Source organism: Cavia porcellus, unplaced genomic scaffold (assembly GCF_034190915.1).
Source record: "Cavia porcellus strain 051 isolate PalLab524CR breed Dunkin Hartley unplaced genomic scaffold, mCavPor4.1 scaffold_5, whole genome shotgun sequence".
NCBI lineage: Eukaryota > Metazoa > Chordata > Mammalia > Rodentia > Caviidae > Cavia > Cavia porcellus.
Window position 1 is genome coordinate 483,033 of NW_026947488.1, and position 21,656 is coordinate 504,688.

At 39.4% G+C, this 21,656-nt stretch overlaps 1 protein-coding gene across 4 annotated transcripts; it reads right to left on the reverse strand.

The window, feature by feature from the left end:
• Nucleotides 1-599: 599 nt before the first annotated feature.
• Nucleotides 600-19,655, reverse strand: Pcmtd2 (protein-L-isoaspartate (D-aspartate) O-methyltransferase domain containing 2). Of its 4 annotated transcripts, XM_063247960.1 has the most exons (7): nt 19,503-19,624; nt 18,526-18,574; nt 15,328-15,658; nt 13,892-14,018; nt 12,830-13,001; nt 6,967-7,090; nt 600-3,760 (listed from the first exon to the last, which is right to left on the reverse strand). In XM_063247960.1, exons 3-7 carry the CDS (start codon nt 15,632-15,634, stop codon nt 3,384-3,386), a joined length of 1,107 nt encoding a protein of 368 aa, XP_063104030.1. In that variant the 5' UTR covers nt 15,635-15,658; nt 18,526-18,574; nt 19,503-19,624; the 3' UTR covers nt 600-3,383. The 4 variants fall into 4 exon arrangements, with proteins under 4 accessions (XP_063104030.1, XP_063104032.1, XP_063104029.1 ...); XM_063247962.1 differs by lacking the exon at nt 18,526-18,574 and having other exon boundaries at nt 13,916-14,018; nt 19,503-19,655; XM_063247959.1 differs by lacking the exon at nt 18,526-18,574 and having other exon boundaries at nt 19,503-19,655.
• Nucleotides 19,656-21,656: the final 2,001 nt, after the last annotated feature.

Consider the following 21,656-nt stretch of genomic DNA (forward strand, 5'->3'; position numbering starts at 1 on the left):
TTCATTCATTCATTGGTACTGAGTCAGGACCTCACGCCTGCCAGGCAGGCACTGTGCCACTGAGCTATATCCCTGGCCCTTGATTAGATCCTGACTACTTAAAATAATGGACTCTCCCCACTTTTTTTGCAGCTTTGGTGCACAGCTGATTTTTGCTACTGTTCCAGTTTCCTGTCCAGCCCCTTCTTTCTTCTCAAGTTCAGACCCTTCAGTCCATTTGATCTACCAATTCTTTGTGGGGTTTTGTTGGTTGTTGTTTGATTGGTTTTTTACCTTTTTGAGACAGGGTCTCATTATGCAGTTCAGGCTGGCCTTGGGCTCACTTTGTAGCCCAGGCTGGTCTCAAACTTGCAACGATCCTCCTGCCTCAGCCTCCCAAGTGCTGGGATTATAGCACCACCATGCCTGGCCTCCAATTCTTCGTTTTTTATGTAAGGCTGAAACCAGATTTATCTTCAACCCCAGCATACAGCTTCAATACAGCAGACTTATTTATATATGAGTTTATATACAAACCATAAAAATAAACCACTGCCATCCTTTAACATTCTCAAATATGGGAAAACTGTGTCAAAAATATACATATATGCTCTTGAAAATAATTTTCAATCTATTCCAATTTCACATTTATTAATTAGAAACAATGGTTGGCCTTTCCTACATCTATGAATGTTACACAATTAAGCAATATAGGTACGTAGTGAAAGAAAACATATAAATAAGGGGGGAAAGGTGTATTTTTTTAAAGATTTCTTTCAAAAATGTAGTCAAGAATTTAAATCCCACATGGGATACAAAAGCAATGATTAGAATAAAATGTCTCAGTTACCATTATTGATTCATTTGTGTGTACTCATGTATATCCGCTCATTAAAATCAATGTGTTCCCTCTCCAAATAAGTTCTAAACTGACAGGCTTTGTTGTTGGGTTTTGGTCTAGTTCTCTACTACTTAGCACTGAACTGGGCCTCCACAGAGTTACATCCCCAGTCTTTCTGAGACATCTCAGTAAGTTGCCCAGGCTGGGCTCAAATTTGCAGTCCTCCTGCCTAAGCCTCCCCAGAGTGCTGGGATTACAGGCATGTGCCATCACTCTCAGCTCTGAGTATTTTTAAGTACACATATGATTTTTATAAATTTGAAATTTGCTTTGCACAGATCTATGGCTTTACTACTTTTCAACAGAGAAGTCACATGTTAAAATACAGACTACTCAAAAATAAAACAGTTATCAAGAATGGGATTACAATATCCCTCTTGTAGACAACACAGATTATAATATGAATTTATCTGTTTGAAACAGAAGTAGTGTACTATATCGAATTCTGGTTATAAGGTGCTTAATGATAGGAAAGCTTATTCACAATTTTTCTTTACAAGATAAACAGCAACCTATTTGTCACATGTATTACAATTATGTTTATACAAACTGACAACATGTAAACACAAAACACTAAGAAAATTTTAACATTTAAAACAATGTCTCATACATTGTAATGATTTTCTATAATCTAGCATAAAGGCAAATGTGGTTTAAGAAAAATTTCAATCTACATACAATTATAGAAAAACATTTCATCAAACGACCTATTTCACAGATATCATTCATTTACTATTATGTCCAAAAATCCTGATGTAACATAGAAGCTACGTATCAATTAGAATATTGTCAACAAGGATATAACAACTATAAAACATTATCAAGTAAACTTAAATCATGCATTTCTCTCTGAAAGTAAAATGCCTGGCTTTGACTTAAAACGCAGGCAAAAACAATTCTGAAATAACTTTCTTTAAATAGCTTTTATTTACCAATCTAGGGCAATGTGTGTTTTTCCCAGCTATGTATGCAGACTGTACCTCATGGCAAAATGATTCAGTTACTACAAAGAAGCAGAAAAAATACAAAATAACCAGTTAAACTAGAGAAACCATAGAGACATCAAACCCCTTCCAGCAAGTAAGAAGGTAAGAGGTTAAAGAGAAGCACAAAATCTCAGTGCTAAATCCTACATCAACACTTGAGTTTGGAATTATAATTAATAACTTATACTATTCTTTTCTTTGGGTAAAAAAGACTTTAAAAAGTGTTTCAGAATCATCACGGTAACTTCAAATCATTCTGCCATTAAGACTGCTACAAAGATTGCTTTGTTTTCTAGACCCACAATTTGATACCAAGCTCTCAACACAAAAGGCCTAGAGAAGACAGACCTCACAAGTCACTGAGTTAAACTGTTCTAATGCAATGGAGCTACTAAAATACATATTTGTTCTGAAGAAAATTTACAAAACTAGCAATCTCTTTTTCCCCAGAATTACAAAAGATAAAATATATGAATTAGCACTCTAATGTGATCACAGAGACAGCAAACTAAAAAAAAAAAAAAAATTACAGACTGTAACACTCCCTAATTCATTTCTTGAAGTCTTAATACTTCCTATTTTGAAAAATAAGCATATCAACAACATCCTTAACATCCATTATGGTCTCTAAGGATGAGTAATTACCTCTGTGGTTAGAGCAAAATTAGTTTACTACTTTAACATGTTTTGTTTTGCTTTGTTTTGGTTTGGTTTAGTTTGGTTTGGTTTTAGTTTTGTTTTGTTTCGTTTCGTTTCGTTTCGTATTGTTTTTGGTACTGGGAATCGAACTCACCATCTCAAGGTTGCCAGGTAGGCACTGTGTTACTAAGAACCCTGACCATTTACACATATCTTAAAACAAAAACTCTAACCCAAGAGTTCACTTGACTGTTGTTCTTTTAAAAGTAATAAAACATGTCAGAAAAAAAAATCTTGGAAAACTTCTGAAATACCAGAAAGATGCCTGGCAGGTTGATACTTTTACTCCTCCTCCCCTGTTCACACTTTTTCTTTTAAAACTTAGAGGTGACAATTCACATAAGATTAAAATACTTTCATTAAAGTAAGGACTTCTCAATGCTTCCCCCTCCATAAAACTAAAAAGCTCAGTGGAACTCAGCGCCACTAACTAAGAGGCTGCTTAACACAGAACTCAAACTCAAAAGGATTTTACATATTTTCACACACTACGCTTCACACAGGGAGTCCTGACTTCCATGCACCTGATGTGGAGTTTCAGACTCACACACATTGTGTCAGCTGAACACGAAAAGAGCCTCCCGCTTGAGGAAAACACTCTTCTATGTGTCCTTGTCAGCTTATGTTTAAATAAACCACATTACTGAATCAAATTTTAGACCATAATCAAGAGCCAGAAAAGGAAAATTACAATGTGGATGGGTAGACCAGTTCCCTTTCCCAGGGCATCTGCTCCAAGGGACCCCTCAGCAGGAGACAAGCAGCACAATCAGACTTCATACTGACTCTTCCTCATTTCCCCTTTTCAGTTGGGTGATTTATTTTTCTCTGTAATAAAGCAAGTAGTATTTCAGGGGGTCTGGCAGAGGGAGGCTCAGGACCTTCTGACGCAGGAAGTTCACGGGAGGATCTGGCTTGGCTTCTAGTGAAGTTTTATCTTCTTCCCTCCGTTCCTCTTCCAAGTCTTCACAGCTGTTGTCGTCCGAGGGGTTGGAAATACGACTGGCAAAGACTTCTTTGTCCAAAAAGACTATTGTTTCCATTTGACGGCGGCGGACCCTCCTTCGTTTAAATCTGGGAGTGTTCTTCAGTCCATTTCCACTTTTGCTCAAAGCTTCCTGATGAATGATCTTTTTAATGGTACCCCGGATGGCAATGCGGGCCAAGTCCTGGAGGCTGCGTACAGCAAGTGGTGCTTCAATACAAGAACAAGAGGGGCAAATACAACTGTGAGTGATGACACCATAAGGCCCAAACATCCAAAAGTGCACCATTTAAATTCACTGGCATATTTACAAATCTGTTACCAGAATGTTAGAGTATTTTAGACAAATGTTAATTAGTACACCGATTTGCATTCCTGTGCTACTTTTCAAAACATTCTCAGATACACTAATTCTTCACTCTTAAAAGGAAAGAAAGCAACATTACTGAAATTAGGGAGGCTGCAGAGAATCCCAACAATCTCCACTGCCCCAGAGAAACACAGGCCTGTTTCTAAGGACGTTGGCAGAGAATATGTAGCACCTTCCTCCTCTTATTTATCTCTCCTGATTTTCTGTCTCCAAGGACAAGAGGGCCCTTCCTCCCTTTTCCAGGATGAGCTCCAGCAGTTCCTTTGTTGTAGTCCTGAGCACCTAGGTCATGCCACTTACCTATCTATGATCTTCCATCTTTCCTGCCCTCAATAACTTACTTCAAGAAAGATTAGTTCCACAGCCCCTGCAATCTAATCATTCCTCTAAGACGCTGGAACAATTTACCTCACAGGCCATCACAATTGTGAGTGTCAGCTTTGGGCTGGCTCACTTTCCCTCCCCCCACCTCCCTCTTACTTTCTGTGTAAGTGTGTGTGTGTGTGTGTGTGTGTGTGTGTGTGTGTGTGTGTGTCTGTCTGTCTGTCTGTCTGTCTCTCTCTCTCTCGCTCCCTGAGGGTACCACCAGGAACAGCCAAATGACCTCACCATCCCAGGGACACAGCCCCTCCCTCTCGATCCTCCTTTCCCCCCAGCCTAGTCATGTCCCCAAGCCCCAAGGTCCACTATCTTCCCTTTCCCACGCCTGCTGTTCCTTGATTCACATTCATTCCATGGCTTTAAGTGAGTGATCAGCTCCTCAGGCTTCCATTCCATCCTGACCAGGTACGTACAGTAAAAATGGATACCTTAGACTCCCATATTCTTCCTCAGAAAGGCCATGTATCCCTGAACTCTGCTCACTATTGAGGCCAGTGTCAGCTCAATCTTCATTTCTTGCCTAGAAAATTCCAGTAATTTTCTAACTAGCCCCTGTCTCCAGTCTGCCAATCATCCACTCAGTTTAAAAGCTGACCCCACACAGTGCATGTCTAAGTCTTAGTAAGGTAGAGGATTAGGATGGGGACACACTGGCCCAACAACTGGGAGAAATGTGTCAGTCACGAGACCCAGGAGACATGCAGAACACAGAAGCCAGGGTGACTCCGCAGCTCCTCAACACTGTAATGGAACCAAACAGAAACATGCTATTTTCAGTTCTTCACTTACATCTGGCAGGAAGTCAGGCTAATCTTCGGACAGGGCAATTTAAATATGGCAGCAGGCCACGAGTGTTTCTAATAGGACAACTGTCTAAATGCCTTATCTGCATGAGGAAGAAGACAACCCAAGAATTCTGGATGTAAGGAACCTTTTCCATTACCCTCACGGCTGCTGTGAGTCTGTTCATCAACCCACTCTCACTCTGCAGAGGCACTCCTGTTCCACCTCCCCTACCACCTTCTCTGTATGTCTCGTACAGTCCTTTGTTCAGGCCACCTACAACCTGGGCATCACCAAACCAGTAACAATGGGACTCACTTTACTCATGCTATTTTCTGTACTACTGTGTTCACTGTCTTCATTAGCCCAGAAAACTCTGGCCCAGAAGGATAAAAGTTGCAAATAACCTGATTATTAACTTTAGGAACTCTAAATATGATCACATCAATGTTTATCACCCAACACTGGCTTTCTCCCTCAAAACAAGCGTCTCAGGGTAGCCAACACACTGTCAAGCCTCACCCAGGTCTGATCAAGCCTCGCATGGAGTGACTTATTTTTCAACCAGACCCTCAAAAAAATCTCATAAATGCCTCCAAGGAGCCATTCACTTCCCAAACTCTACTACAGCTCTGGAAATTGATGCCCTCACTTATCCACAGCAGCTTTTGTTTAAAGTTTCACAGTAAAGCTTTTTGGAACATGCATCTGACAAAAATCACCCTCTACCTGACCAGTAGGGTTATCCAGAATTGAAGCATGCTCTCTGCCTGTAAATATCTGTAGGCTCTCTACACGATGAATTCAAATTTAGCCTATATACCAACCTAGTTCCTGCCATATATGGGAGAATACATGTTTTTAGTTTTACCTCCCACATACAATTTTAATGTTTCAGTGGCAGGTAAATATTCTTTAATACCATTCCTCTACTACTTCTGTCTTTCGGGAATTACTCGTCACATTAAAGACTAAGAACAAACATCATCATCCTCTTTCTTTTAGAGAGACACTCCCTGGTCTCTCTAAACTCCTTTGCATGTTCCACTGTGGGTTGTTATCAAATTTCAAGGATCTTACCTATGTCTTGAACTTAGCAAAGTGTGATTATTTGACAAATGAGTCCTCAAAAATTAAAAAAAAATTCTGAAAGAAGTCACCAAAAATACATTGTCTTTGGACACCAGGACTAGGTATATTTTTTCTCTTCCTTTACTTTTACAAATGTTGTAAATGGTAAATAGTTTAACTTTAAATCAAATCAACTGAAATTCTCATTTCTGTGTGAGTTGTTTAAATTCTCAAACATTATGATGAATGCAGCCCTTACTGGTCTGCACCCTGCAGGTGTGACATGCAAAGGGTCAGCAAGCAAACCTCCACAGTCTTCCATCTGACCCAGCCGATGAACAGGAGAGTGTGCTCTAGCCTTCATCTCCCCATACCAAGACCTGCGCTGGGGAGCAGGTCTGTGACTCATGTACAGTTCCAGCAGACACAGAATCTTGAGTCTTCTACATGGCAAACTAGCTACCTTTTTCATGAGTCTCCTACAATCTATGGATAACCAGTGGCTACTCTTTGTAGATTTGGGGGTTTTTTTTGTACCAGGGATTGAACTGATGATCTTGTACTTGTCAGGCAGGTGCTTACTCTGTTGAGCTAAATCTCCAGTTCCTCTTTGTAGATTTAAAAGAAGGCTAACATAACCTAGGATGGGCTAAAAATAAATTATAATTTTTAAGTGCCTAAAATCCTTTGTAAAATTTTAAGTTTTCAGTGGTAGATAAATACTCTTTACTATCAAGAGGTTTCTTATAAATTTTGCTTCCAACACTAATGAAATTAAAAGATTTAAAAAGAAAATGATGCATGTACTCACGAAGCTGGACAAGTCTGGACTTTCCTGACTCTGAGTGACAGGGCTGGACCAGCGGGGCAAAGGAAACAGCCAAAATCTTTTTTGTTTCCCAAGCAGAAGGGCCTGTGCGCGTTATCTTGGTCAACTGTTCCAAAGACAAAACAAGAATACCCAAAAGATTTGGCTATTAGATAACATATTTGTGATCATCCCTATACTTAAAATCTTAAAATATGCAGATATACTGAAAGAACCTAAAAATATAAACCCCTAAAGTGATATGGCATGGAGCACAGAATGTATTCAAGCCACCAGCATCTTTTGTTTATAGGTGATATGTATGATACATAAACTAGTTAAAGGATTACTTCAGGAAGTACTTAACCCAGAAAGCTGGAGACGCTTACAAGACAACTTTCTCAGGCTCTTTAAAAAAGGTCAATGATTTGAAGGAAACTAGGGTAGGCTAATCTGAGTTAAAAGTAACTGAAGGCATGTAACAAGCACAATGCTGGAATTAAATTGGAATTCCAGTCTGCCCTGCAGTTAGGTGTAAACATACAAATATTTCTACAATTCCTGCAAAAACAAGGGTGCAGGAGACCCAAATGCTAGGCAATGCTGCATTCACGGTAACTTTCTTCAGTGTAAATTTCTCTCTCTGGATTCCTAGGTGATTACTCTCATTCTTCCAGGAGAAATACATCCTAACAGTACCTTTAGGTGCTCTGGGATTTGGTAGCTAACACACCGCAGTGTAGGTCATCAAAACATTTCTTAGTACAGAGAATTCAATTAAACAACACAGTCAGTCTCCATGTGTGCAGTGTGACTAGGCTACTTTTCAAACAGCCTTAATAGGCCACAATACCATTTTGGGTCAGCTCTGTCATATAACACTATCTGCCAGCCTTCCCTAAAAATATCTAACCTAGTAGATCTTCTAAAGCTAAGATTCTGTAAAAGGCTCATACAGCCATGTACTAAGTAAACAACATCACACTCTTATATACCAAGAAAATTTTTTTCCAAAAACATTCTTGAAAATGAGAAATTCTAATTATAATGAACATCCAATGTTTAATCATTAAATGATGTAATACACCTTAAGTAAAACTATAATCCTCTATTTCTCTTTTTCTTTTTTTTTTTTTGGAGGGGGGGTTAGGCTGGCCTTGAACTCACTATGTAGCCCAGGTAGCCCTTGAACTCACAGCGATCCTCCTGCCTCAGCCTCCTGAGTGCTGGGATTACAGGTTTGCACCACCCACCCAGCTTCTATTTCACATCCTGGAGGAGCAGATTCAATACTGTAAAAACATCTACAGTCTTCAAATTAATCTAGAGATAAAACGATCTCAATCAAAAGCCCAATGCAATATAACAAACATTTCTAATATCATTTATGTAAACAGAATTATCTTCGGAGAAGGAAGACAAAATATGTTACTGTCTAAGCCCTATAATATGTTAAAGCCTCAAACTCTGCAGGAGCCACACACAGGGCAGTCAGCAAGCACTCAGACCACTACTTCTTCTCATTCTGCTGACAGTACTGCCTTAGAGAGGACACAGATACTTCTGCTTTTGAGATTGAAATTGTAAAGATTAAGAGATAAAATACAAAGATATAAAGATTAAAATATAAGAATATTTACAAAAAACATACATGCAAGTTTTTTCTGGGGACAATGCTTAGAACAGCAAGGCTAAAAAGAACCCAAATGTCCATCATTAAAGCACATTCTTATATACCAACAAGAGATTTTGGCAAGGGATCTTCTTGAGACTGGGTCTCGTGATGCAGTTCAGGCTGGCCTTGAGCTAACTTTGTAGCCCAGGCTGGTCTGGAACTTTCAATGATCCTCTTGCCTTACAGTGCTGGGATTATAGGTGTGTGCCACCACACCCAAAAAGATTTTTTTAAATGGACAATATTTTTTAAAAAGCATAAGGGGAGTAAGAATTTTTAGATCTAATGAACATCAAATACATAGAATTAAAATATATAAAACCTACAAAAATATAAACCTTTATCTCATATAAAGTGATATGTTTATGTACATTTTTAAATAGAGATAAACTAAAAGCCAACCAAGATGGTCACCTACAGATGAGGGAGCAGAGTAGAGAGGCATGCATAGAAAGAAATTTTGAGTGTTCCTTGTTTAGACTTTGGAACCTTGTAAGTATTTCACAAAATTAAAAATCTAGAATGATAACCACTAAAATCTGAAAAAGAGAATGAAAGAGCTCACTACACTACAGGCTGATAGTATATGCTTACAGGGAAGTATTACTTCAAGGGACTCTGAAATACAGTGATTGTATACATTATCGCAACAGAGGGACAAGAAAGGCTGGAAAAAGGAGTGTTGGCTGGAGAGGCACCAACATACAGAAAGAAAGGGAAAAAAAGCAAAACCTTTCAACAGTTTTGGAAGTTTAACTGGTGATACTGGTAACACCGTGTACTGCAGATAAAGAGAAGGGTAACACTGCTGTCAAAACTGACGTCAGAGAGCACCCCAATCCTTATTTTAGGTTGGAAGTAGCCACTGTGAACATACGGCACATTTTATCTCCAACAAGTCAGATGCGCCCTGCCCTAATAGTCCACTGAAAACACAAACCTAGTATTATTCATTCCCTGGCCCTGTCACCTCAAAACACTGATTCTCAACAGGGATCCTTACAGAAATGGCTAATTCCAAGTCTGAGATTAAAAAAAAATACAAACCAAATCCCTTTACACCTTGGGATAGTAGCAAAGTTATCACAGACCAATAAAGCTGTATCAAACCCAAAAGTCAACTAAAGAGGCCCTAGCTAAAGATGAGAAAATCTAAGCTTCCTTAAAAATAGCTAGCAGGGTGTGTTTAAACCCATGAATTCATAATGATACTAGAAAACAATCAGTCCTTCATTAGTCACTACCTCTAGCAAACGCTGGAAAACCAAATTATTGAGAAAATAAACAAAGGTTAAAAACCAAGATTCATCCTTCCCCTCTTTGTATAAAGTATACCTCAGAATAACCAGTAATGAGGATTTTTCCCCTCTTAAGTAAACCAGCTTTGTAATGATGGAATTAGAACATATTCTACTGTTCTTAATGAATAACAAATTGGGAGTCACAACTATGCCATAAGCATTAGAAAAAACAATGACTTGATGTGCTGATACATGGTAATAGTGCTGTCCCTGTTTCCAAGGTCTCTACATCCACAGATTTAAACAATCATAAACCAAAAATATTCGGGGGGGGGGAACCTGTCTGCCCTTGATACAATTTTTTTCTGTCATTATTTCCTAAACAATGCAGTAGGAAACAATTTACATAGCATTTGCATTGTGTTAGGTACTATAAATAATCTAAAGATGACTTAAAAGTATGTAGAGGATTTGTGCATGTTAAACAACAATAACATACTATGTGATTTTCTGAAAGGTACTTGAAGATCTGTGGATTTTGGTATCTGATGAGCAGAAGGACAAGTCTTGAAACCAATTTCCTGTAGATACCACGGATAATTGTATAAATACCTAGTAAATATTTTTGTGCTCTCTCCTCCAAAATGTCTCAAATACAAACCTAATCAAATCTCTAAATCAAACTAACAATTCACAGAATATACAAAGGACAGAAGAACATGCAAAATGTCACCATAGAAATATGTAATCTGCCAAATACAGACTATACAAATTCTACAAAACAAATGACCAAGTCTTTGAAAAAATAAATGGCAAAAAAGTAAAAAAGAAAGGAATCTCAAACATACATTAATAAAAAAATTTTGAAGGACAATCTATAGATTAAAAAACCTCAAGATATCTGTCAACAAAATGCAATAAATGACTCTTATATATGATCTTTCTTTCTCCTTTTTTTTTCCTTTTTTTGGAACTGGGAATTGAACTTAGGACCTGGTGCTTACCAAGCAGGCACCATGCTGCTGAGCTATATCCCTGGCACCCATGATCTTTTTTCTAACAAACAAACAATTTTGGGAACAAGGAAAAATTGAACATAAAGTGGATGTTTGAAGATACTAACAAATTATTAAGATTTTAGGTTGATAACAGTTTTATAATGCTTTTTTTTTTTTTTTGGTACCAGGGATCAAACTCATCACTTCACACTTACCAAACAGGCACTTATACCACTGAGCTAAATCCTCAGCTCCTATAATACTTTTTTAAAAGGACTCTCTGTCTTGGATAGCTATATATTCAAATAACAGATGAAAGTTTTAAAATTACAAACGTTCAGTAATGTCTTTATATAACACTAACAGCAAAATAACATACAACCTAACACTCAGTAACAGCAGCTAGTTAATAAATCTGATTAACAGTTCAACAGGGAGGGCCAAGGATTTAGCTTAGCGGCATAAGTGCCTGCTTGGGCAAGCATGTGGTCTTGAGTTCCATCTCTGGTGCCAAAAAAAACTGTAAACAGTTCAACAGGGTTAAATATTAAGTAACTTAAAATTATATTCATGAACTTTTTTTTGGTTTTTTGTTTTCTTTAAAAACTAATTTTTAATTAAGACTACTGACAAATAGATCAGATATTTATGTATGATTTACAAAATATGAAATGAAAATATTTTAGGACACTTCTGTTTGAGGATGTTTTCAAAAAAATCTATGAACATATATTAACAGCAATAATTTTGTATTATTTTTAAAAGCCTCCTCTACATGAGTAATTTTCAAAATAGTCACTTACATATGTATGATTACACGTAACTATGATTATTTTCACACATTTGACAATAACCATGAGTTTTGAATGCTTCCCCACATTGCATACATAGGCTCGGGACACAATATGACATCATTCAGAAGGTTAACAGCTCTGTCAGCTGAACTTTTACCAAATATTTCTTACATGCAGTTACTCCCCAGTGTGAGGGGAATGTTATGTTTGCTAAAGGAAGACATTGCAGCAAATCTTTTTCACACTGCCTAGATACACAGGGTTTTCTACCTTGTGTGCATAATTCCTCTATTCAATGGCATTTTTGTGCACTGACTGCTATCTACCATTTCATGAACTTTTTTGGATAAAAGAAATTATAAATTAGTATTGCAATAATCCTTGAAAAAAAAACACAAAAAGTACTATATACAAGTATCAAACACTAATAATAATTATGTCAGAGATTTTATGCATTTTTCTTAATATCCGTATTGTGTTTTCTAAATTGAGTATTGTTTTCTGAACAAAATAAATGGTAATATCTGAAAATCAAAAAATGCACTAACTCTTAATTTTTAACCCATCTCCTTTTCCAACTTCTTTGTGACTTAAATTCTTCTAACTTCTAAGAAATTCTTCCTGGGGACCAATTTATGTTTGACTGATCTACTCATTAATTTTAATCTATTTTGCTTAATGAAACACAGTATCTGAAACACATACAAAACCAAACAGAATGCTTGGACAAGATTTCCACAAAACAAGAATTGCTATACAATACTCACCATCAAAGCATTTAACCACTAGATTGATAAAAGAGTATTTTAATAGTTTCCTATATAACTCTGACATTACAACAATTGTAACAATTAGAATCAAAAATGAGAAGAGCTGGAGTAAAGAGGAGGGTAAAGGAAATGAAGTGGGGAGTGAGAAGGAAGAAAGGAGAGAAGGAAAAGAGGAACAGGAGAGAGAAGGGAGGTGGGAGAGATGGGCCACAAGCATGGGCTCCAGCTAGGGTCTGTATTACCTAGACAAGCTCCTACACCTGTCCTCTTCTCTTTTCCCTAATTTATACAATGGCAGAAACTGTTACAAGTGTAAATATGTATGAGCTGCCTGGAAGAGACCTTGGCAGACAGTGTACAAAAATGTCAGTTGTGGAGGACATCTCACCTTCTCTTCCAGAGGCATGACAAGGATTCCTCCAACTTTAAGAAGATTTTTCATGTATTCCTCATGTTCCTTCTGCACACCAGCCCCACAGTACACTCGATCATACTGAGAACAATCTGGAGAAATCTCCAGGCAATTGCCAGTAACAAAAGAGGGTTCACAGAAGTCAAACCTGGAAAGGAAAAAAATTCTTTCTGTAACTAAATACATCACGCTGCAACAAGTTCATACAATAAATGTACACTAAAGCAAGGTTATGTTTTAATTGTAAGATTCCAAAGCAATGTAAGTTTCTAGAGTCAGAAGCTAGAAGCCAAACTGCTAAAGAAAATTATAATACACAAATAGAATCTTAGAAATTCAAAACAAAATACAATGAAAGTAAATGTCATAAACATGATCCAAATTTAAAACAATTTCCAGTTGTTCTTTGCTTTGTTTTACCATGCTCATCACAGTAACCAAGATCTACTGTTTGACAAGTTAAAGGAGAGAAAAGCACATTTTGTTTCTCTTAAAATTTTAATGCCTGCTGGGCCTAGTGGCACACACCTGTAATCCCAGTACTTGGGAGACTGAGGTAGGAAGATCGAAAGTTTGAGGCCAGCCTCAGCTCCACAATGAGACTAAGGCCAGCCTGGACTACATGATGAGACTCCGACTCAAGAAACAAAAGACAAACAAATAAAAAATTATGATCTAAAATAAAAACTTCAATGCCTTACTTTAAAGTACCAGGAGCTACCACATAAACTGCCTATAGATAAAAAGTAACAATTTTATTTTAGAAACAATTACATGTTAAAAGGTGGCTATACTAGAAAGATAAAAGCTGAACTAAATGAAATTTTTGTTTTCTCTTATTTTACTAGTGAAAAATTACATTCACAAAGATATCATGTTTACCAAAAACTAAAGCCCTTAAAACCATGATACTAAACAAAAATAATCAGAAAAGACACACATACAACCCAGTATCATCCAACTATGGTTCAATCACATATAACACACTGGCTTTTATCTAATCCAAAATGTGCTGAATTTTAATTCACATTCGCTGACCCAATGGGTATTGCCTGATCATACTTGTCAAAGCTGTCACTTGTTCTGATGAAGAAGTCCAGTTTCTGTTTTGCGTACTCTATCACATCAGAATGAAGCTCCACTCCATGGTTCACACCAAAAGGACCTAAAATTTTGAGAATAAGAACACTTTTAGGACTAAAGCCAAGAACTCTCATACCTTCTGTTCTGCTTTGTTAACACATCAGTTCCTACATCAAAAAATACCAGCTGCAAGTTAGGCATAGTGATGCATATCTATAACCCCAGCACTCTGGAAGGTAGGAGGATCCCAAGGTAAATGCCAATCTTGGCAAATTTGTGAGACATAGTCTTAAAATAAAAATTTAAAAGGGCTGGAGCCAGGCATGATGCTGCACATCTGTAATCCCAGCACTTGGAACCTGAAGCAGGAGGGTCACTATGATTTTGAGGCCACCCTGGGCTACATACGGAGTTCAAGACTAGTCTGAATTACATAGTGAGACCTTGTCTCAAAAAATAAAAATAAAAAGAGCTGAGGGTTCAATTCCTGGTACCACACACACACATACACACAAGAAAGAAAAAAAAATAAGGAAAGAAAGAAAAGAAAAGAAAGGTTTAAGTGGAGGATGTACCATGAAGGCCCTAGGTTCAATATCCAGTATCATTCACACAAAATAAAACTTAAAACTACAAAAATAAAAAAACTGCACTGGCTATTTCCCAGGTCTCCACCCCGTCTCCTACTCAGAATAATCACTGTGAAATACTCTTTCACAGGCTAATTTCCACCTTTTTCTCCTCTGGCAAACCCAGCTCACCTTATTAAAAGCTGACATCCTTCCCCTACTGTGCCATTTTTAAACAAAGATGGACTTCAATAAATCTTTGGTTATCTGATACCAGTATTATTAATACCAGAAATGGCCACATTCCCATGTCTACTTAACTGCTAAAACAACTTTAATGGCTTCAAATTAAGATATCCTCTGAAATCACTTGATCTCTGAAATGTATTTTAAAATATATAAATGTACAGGTATTACTCTTCTAGTCTTGAACAACGAAACAAACTGCTTGGAATAACTCCAACTATCAACAGACTTTAATGACTCTAGGTGGAGAAAAAGCGAAAGAAAAACAGATTCCTCATTAACTTTTTTTGGTGTGGTAACTGGAATTGATTAAATGAATAAATATGTGAGACCGACATTTACACTTCTCTCCTGGCACTCCATGAGCCATAATATACTTCAAAGACAAAGGTAGGAGGAGACAGGGACTAGGAAAGGGCTCCCTGAGAACTCAGGGGTCCATAAGTGACCATCCTACAGTTACTTACTACCTGGGCTCTAGTTACTAGGCTCTAGGCAAGTAACAGAGGCCACAGTCTCTACCAGGGCACGCAGCCTGGTTCTGTCGGGACAAAGTTCAGACTCTTCAATGCTCACCTAAAATGAGGCCAACCATGGAGCTGAGGTATCCAGTACCACTGCCCAAGTTCAGAAACGAAAGCCCTGGCTGCAAATCCAGGGCCTCCATCACTTCTGAGTAGATGCACGGGGCTGAGAGGTGAATGTTTCCATGCTTCCACGCCAAGTCTTTGTAGGCATTTTCTTTAAACTCCTCCAGGTAGTAATCTGCTCGATCAATAGCTCTGAAGGCCTGTTCCACCAATTCTGTCCGTATATACTGTGCTTCCTTCAAATTATCGATCAGTTCGTCATTGTCCTCACCAGCACTCACAGCACCGCCCATGTTCAAGATCAAGCTCAAGACAGACTGTAATTAAAAGTTAAAGAACTATTTATATCAAGGGCAAGGGGCAGAAGAATAAGGGTTCAAAACACAGACAAATTTCAAATTCTAAATTCCACCAATAATGTAGGTGGAATATCTTTTGTTATCTAGCCCACTCTCCAAAAATGCCAAATTTATAAGAAAATTCCAGTTTAATTAGAAATTCAAGCCAACAAATACTAAGAACGTATTGAACGTTTATTTGCAGTTCATATTAAAGTAGTATCCTAAATTTAATCAAAATTCTTTATTCCAATATACACAAGAATAGCAGACCAAGTCAAAATTCCATGTACTCTGTTGACATGGATATTCTGATATCCAAATTTTGTGTAAGAATCTTTTTTTAAAAATCTCTTCCGAAATAGAACGCATTATGACAAACACTTTAATGTAACAAACACAAAAACGGTTTCAAGGCGAAAGGTTAGGAGTAGAGGGTGTACTATCACAACTTCCTATGCCATAAGTGTGTGCTGTGTAGTTTTTTCAGCTCTCTCAAAAGCACATTTCTGAGCCAGGGACAGTGGCCTGTAATCCCAGCTACTTGAAAGGCTAAGGCAGGAAGATCTCAAAATTGAGGGAAGCCTGGGCATTGTAAAAAGAACCTGTCTAAAAGTACTCAAAATTAAAATTTAAAAGGGTAGGGAGGCAGCTCAGTGATAGAGCACTTGTGCTGCACAGACAAGTCTCTGAGTTCAAAATCTAGTACCAAAACAAAAACAAAAACAAAAAAAAACCTACCCTCATCTAGTGCACAGAGAAATGTTCTTCAATCTGCTGCTTTACTCCTCCTGAACAATATAAACATCTTTCTCAATTTTACACTGAGCCCAGGAGACTTTCCCAAAGCGATGGCCCTACTTCACATAACACAGTGACACCGAAACAACACCGCTGCAGAAAAAGTCACCACACGTTATGAAGACACGTACCTTTTGCTTCTGACAGCCCTCCAACAACCTATTACAATGCTATGACAGGACAGTTCCACATGTCCTCCCTCACAGCCCCTTGGGTCTCTAACAACAGCAAGAGAGTCACAAAGAAACCCAAGGGAGAGGCTCCAAGACACCCAACTACCCAACTGGCTGACTAAAGAATGAAAATTTAAAAATTGAGAAGTGTCATTTGTTCACGTACCAACTCCTCACAATAAATGTACTCCCTATGCACTACAAACAACATAGTAATAAAAAATAATTTTTTAAAAGGATAAAAATAAGTCACCACTTCTATAAATCTTCAGCTTCTTACAACAGATGAACAAAAAGTACAAGTAAGTGTGGCATAGATTCTATTATACTTTCTGGTAGAAAGTCAAGCTTAAAGATTTGAGAACTGAGTATTTTCACTTCCTTTTTAAACTGTTTCAGAACCCTCATTGACAGTCCATGGCTAGTTAACTAACATGGATGGAATTAAGTGCTAATGAGGTTGGGTTTAATCTTGGATAAGCCACTTAATGCCTACGTTACACCCGTAGCCTAACGGTTATATTAAAATTTGGGTCACTGGTTAAAAGTAAAGTCATGTGTTTGGATGCTTAAGGATCTACTTAGCAAAAGACTTTACAATCACATATTCTACTAGGTGCTGGATCAAGAGTGCCAACTCTCCATCAAAAGCCTGTATAGAACGCTTTTATTTTATTTCAATCTGTTTCACCTTTAGACAGTAACATAAACTATGTATTGGGTACATGTCATTTTCTATTAAGTATCATTTTGAACTTTTCCTTACTTTGAAAGTTCCTTTCATATCAAAAGGATGGCTTTTCATCATTTTTTGTTGTTGTTGTTCTTTCTGAGACAGGGTCTCCTTGTGTAGTTTAGGATGGCCTTGAGCTCACTTTGTAGCCCTGGCTGGTCTCAAATTTGTAATGATCCTCCTGCATCGGCCTCCTGAATTTTGGGATTGTAGGCATGTGCCACTAGGCCTGTCAAGAGGTCTTTAGTAAAACAGCTACCAGCTATCTGCAGGTGCTACCTCCCAGTCACAATCTCAAAATGACAGGAGGCAAAACACAGCCAGTGTGAAGAAGGGCTAGCTGCACTATCCAAAGGCATACTTTTTATACATCAAAGCAACTTTTTAAAAATGTTAAAGAAGCAACATTCTTGAGGGAGGGTAACACTCTTTATACACAATATCTTGTTGATCTTTTGACAATCAGGGTAACCTATCTAATGCCACTGATAGGGTGTAGGTGAAGATCCATAGGCTTTGGTATTTACTACCACCTTTGTTTGACAATTTAATACTTCCTCACACAGAAACATCCCTGCTTACTGCAGACATGTGTATGATCTGTCACCATGTCACCAGAAACACCCATAACAGTCAAGAGACACCCTCACAAACCAACACCAGGCTCTGCAATCCACTCAGATACAATTTCTCAAAGAGAAGCACTTTAGGTTGTGCCTTTAAGTGCACTCCACTCTTTCCTACTTGCTGTAATACTCACTACAGTCCCTATTCAGCTGTTACCCACGTAATCCCACAGCACTGCAGGGCGCAGGGCAAAGCTGCAGCAGCACGGGAACATGGTAAGATTGGCAAATGGTGGCTGTAACCGAGGCTACATCAACACAAGCAAAGATGAGCCAATGGGGGTATCAGCTTTGGTCTGTGCTGGGTTTGGGAGACTACACAAGGACGCCCACAGTTCACCCTAGATCTCACTGACTCAGGAGAATATCATATGGAAGATGCTGAGTGGGGAAAATAACCCGAAACTATGCATCCTATGGACAGAATAATGAAAAAATGGAGACTTCTGAAAACCAGAGATCTTACAAGGGCTAGGGTAAGGCTGCCACCTGTACACTATTCGTGGCCCCTACCTGTGGACAAAAGTCTTGACCACGGATACATGCTGGATGCAGTCAATACCTACGAAACACACAGAAAGGCTTTCTAACAATTGGAATTGCACACACAAAAAAAGTAAAACAAAATCTTTACCCACAACACACCCGGTCACCATGTAAGACAGTTCCCTGTATTCTCCCAGCCACAGTCACAATTTTCAGTTTTTGAGGGCACCTCTACTTCCCTCATTCTTGAATGAAAGCCCACCAAGCACCATTTGTTTTAGCCTTTCCTTTGCTATTGGAAACAAAGACAACTCCTGCAGGCACAAGAATGCAGAGTCAGATACTCAGAAGAGTAATTTGAAGGTAAAAAGCCCAAGGCCCGGCAAATTCTCCTCCCCGCTGCTCCAGATCCTTTCACAGCACTGTAACCAATTCTCTTCTCCCTTGTTAGCGGCCGTCTTAAAAAAAAAAAATCCAAGGAAGATAGAATTTGCTTCAAACCTAGTCAACTCCTGACTTGCTTGAGAGTTATCTGGAAAACAGAGCTAGAGATAAAAGTGCCACTCTAGAGCCAGATCTGGGGACTGCAAATGAAGTAAAGTGAACGAGAAAATGCTGCACATCTCCCAAAAGGGAAGAGGAGACACTGGGGAAGATGCCGGGGCGAGGTTCCGGAGAAGGGGCAGACTCTGGGAAAGATGCTGAGGATGGGGTTCACGGATAAGGTGACAGGAGGAACTGGGGGGAGGACGCGGGGCCGAGGGGGGTCCCGGAGAGGAGAGAGGAGATGCCGTGTGCGCGGTTCCCAGGGAAGCAGAGCAGACGGTGGTGGACGGTTACCGGGAAGAAACAGCGGGGAGACGCTAGGGCCCGGGTGCCCGAGCAAGGGGACAGGGACGCCGGGGGTGTCTACAGGACGCGCCCCATAGAGACGGCCCAGCGCTCCGGTGACGAGGGGCGGGCAGAGTGCTGTAGGACATGAGGGACAGAGGGACGGACTCCACCTGCGCTCGCGCTCCGTGGCCCGCGGGTCAGGCTGCGACGGCAGCTCGCCCGCCCGGCTCGTCCTCCGCGTCCGCGGCCTGCGCTGCTCCGACCCCGGCCGCCGTAAACATCCGCCGCGGTTTTTGCGCCTGCGCGCGCAGAGGCCGAACTGCGCGTGCCCATCGATCTCGGGCTTAAAAGGGCAATGGCGCGTAAAAAGGGCGATAAGAGCCGCCGAGTCCCTGGCCGCCTAGCGGCGCTGCCTTTACTAAGCATGTGTGCCGTCCAGTGAGCGCCAGGGCAGACAACTTCAACAGTGGATGCAGGCGCGCAGACTGTCATAGGTCTGCGCTTGAGGAAACGGAGGAGCACTCGGAACAGAGGCTCGGTGCCTGTGGGGTCAGGCAGCGCCCCTTGAGAGACACCCTGGACCGGAGACGTGGCCGCAATGAGAAAGCAAGATGACAGAGTGGATCCTGGGGCAAGAAAAGAGCCAGCATCTGTAGGACCAGAGGAACCAATTGCTATAGTCGAGGGCAAAGCAGAGGCGGGCCAAGCCCTGGCAGTGTCCACAGAGGCCCCGCATCGTTGTCAGACCGGCAGCCTGCACTTGGCTGATCTGGTGGCTGGCTCCAACCCTCGCCTATCCCCCCAATCATTTCCACTGTTTTCTGGGTCAGCAGAGAAATAGGCAGTTGGACTGGACTGTAGTCTTAAGCGTCCTTCAGAAACACCTATCAAGAGTGTTCTGAATTTGGTCCTTGCAAGTTTTGAGTGAGAAACAGCTCTGTTCCATGGTCATCTCCACTGTGCATTCCTCCACCCTCTCTGTTGATAAACAACCTTGGAGCAAAAGCACTGAAGAAAATGACATTAACAGAAGGAGTCTACATTTATGAGAGAGTCACTTAGCCTGCAATGGATTGTGCTGTGAATGAGAAAAATATATATATTTTTAAGAAGTTTGTATGGAAAGACAAAGACCCACAATAGTTACCACAATAATGATGAAGAAAAAAATTGGGAAAGGCCAACACTGTCTGAGTTCATGTTTTTAAATTATGTAATCGAGTGTGATATTGGTGAAAAAAAAAAAAAAACAAATCAGTGGAACAAAACTGAATCCCCAGAATTTGACCCACACAAGAATAGTCAACTCTTCTTTGATAAAGAAGCAAAAAACAATTCAGTGGACAAGGACTAGGGATTTAGCTGAGCGGCATAAGCACTTGCTTTGCAAGTGCTCAGTTGTGAGTTCCATCCCTGCCACACAAAAAAAAGAATTCAGTGGATAAAGTGTAGTGTTCGGTAAGTGACTTTTTGCAAAAAGAGTAACCTACAGACAGATCTCACACTTTTAACATAAGTCTTCTAGAAGATAACATAGTAGAAAATCTAGGTGACACTGGGTTTAGTGATGGCTGCATAGATGGATTAATATTGAAAGAAAATTTGGTAAGTTAATTTTTTCTTTAAAATTTCTGTCCTCTGAAGTCAAGCCCAGTGGTATAGCATTCTGGAGGCTGAAGCAGGAGGATCAAGAGTTTGAGCCAATGAAATTTACAATCACACCTAGGGAGAGGAAAGCAAAAATTCATAACCAAGAATTTGGATTGGAACAGATCCTAAGTCAGTTAGCTTCAGTACTGTGGTGGAGTTAGCTTCAGATCAGAGAAATTATTGGAGTGTGAGCCATCAGACTCTCTGGTAAAGAAGCTATTGGGTGAGAATCAAATACCCCACATCCCAGAATCTACTAAGCAACCAGTGGATTTGGAGGACAGGCTGAGTTGATAGCAATGTACATAAAGCAACTAAATGCTTGTATTGTTTGGTTGGTTTCATAGGTCTGAGCATCTCTTGAAAGAATAATAATATGCAGTGTAGCGAATACAGGGGATTTTCTTCTGTCTTGTCTTTGAAATCCAGTATTGTTCTCACTGTTTTGTTTTGTTCTAATTAATTGTTTTGCTTTATTCAATATTCTATTTTGATTGGTTTAATTGTGGTTTTTTTGGTTCGATTTTGCTATACCTGATGGAATGGACAACTATTGTGAGGATAACAAGATATACTATGTTAGCTATTGTTGTTTTCCTGATATCCTGCTTTGAAGTTCTGCACCAGTTTTGCTGCTCTCTTTTGATTGGCTTTGTTCTGTTTTGTTTTGCTGG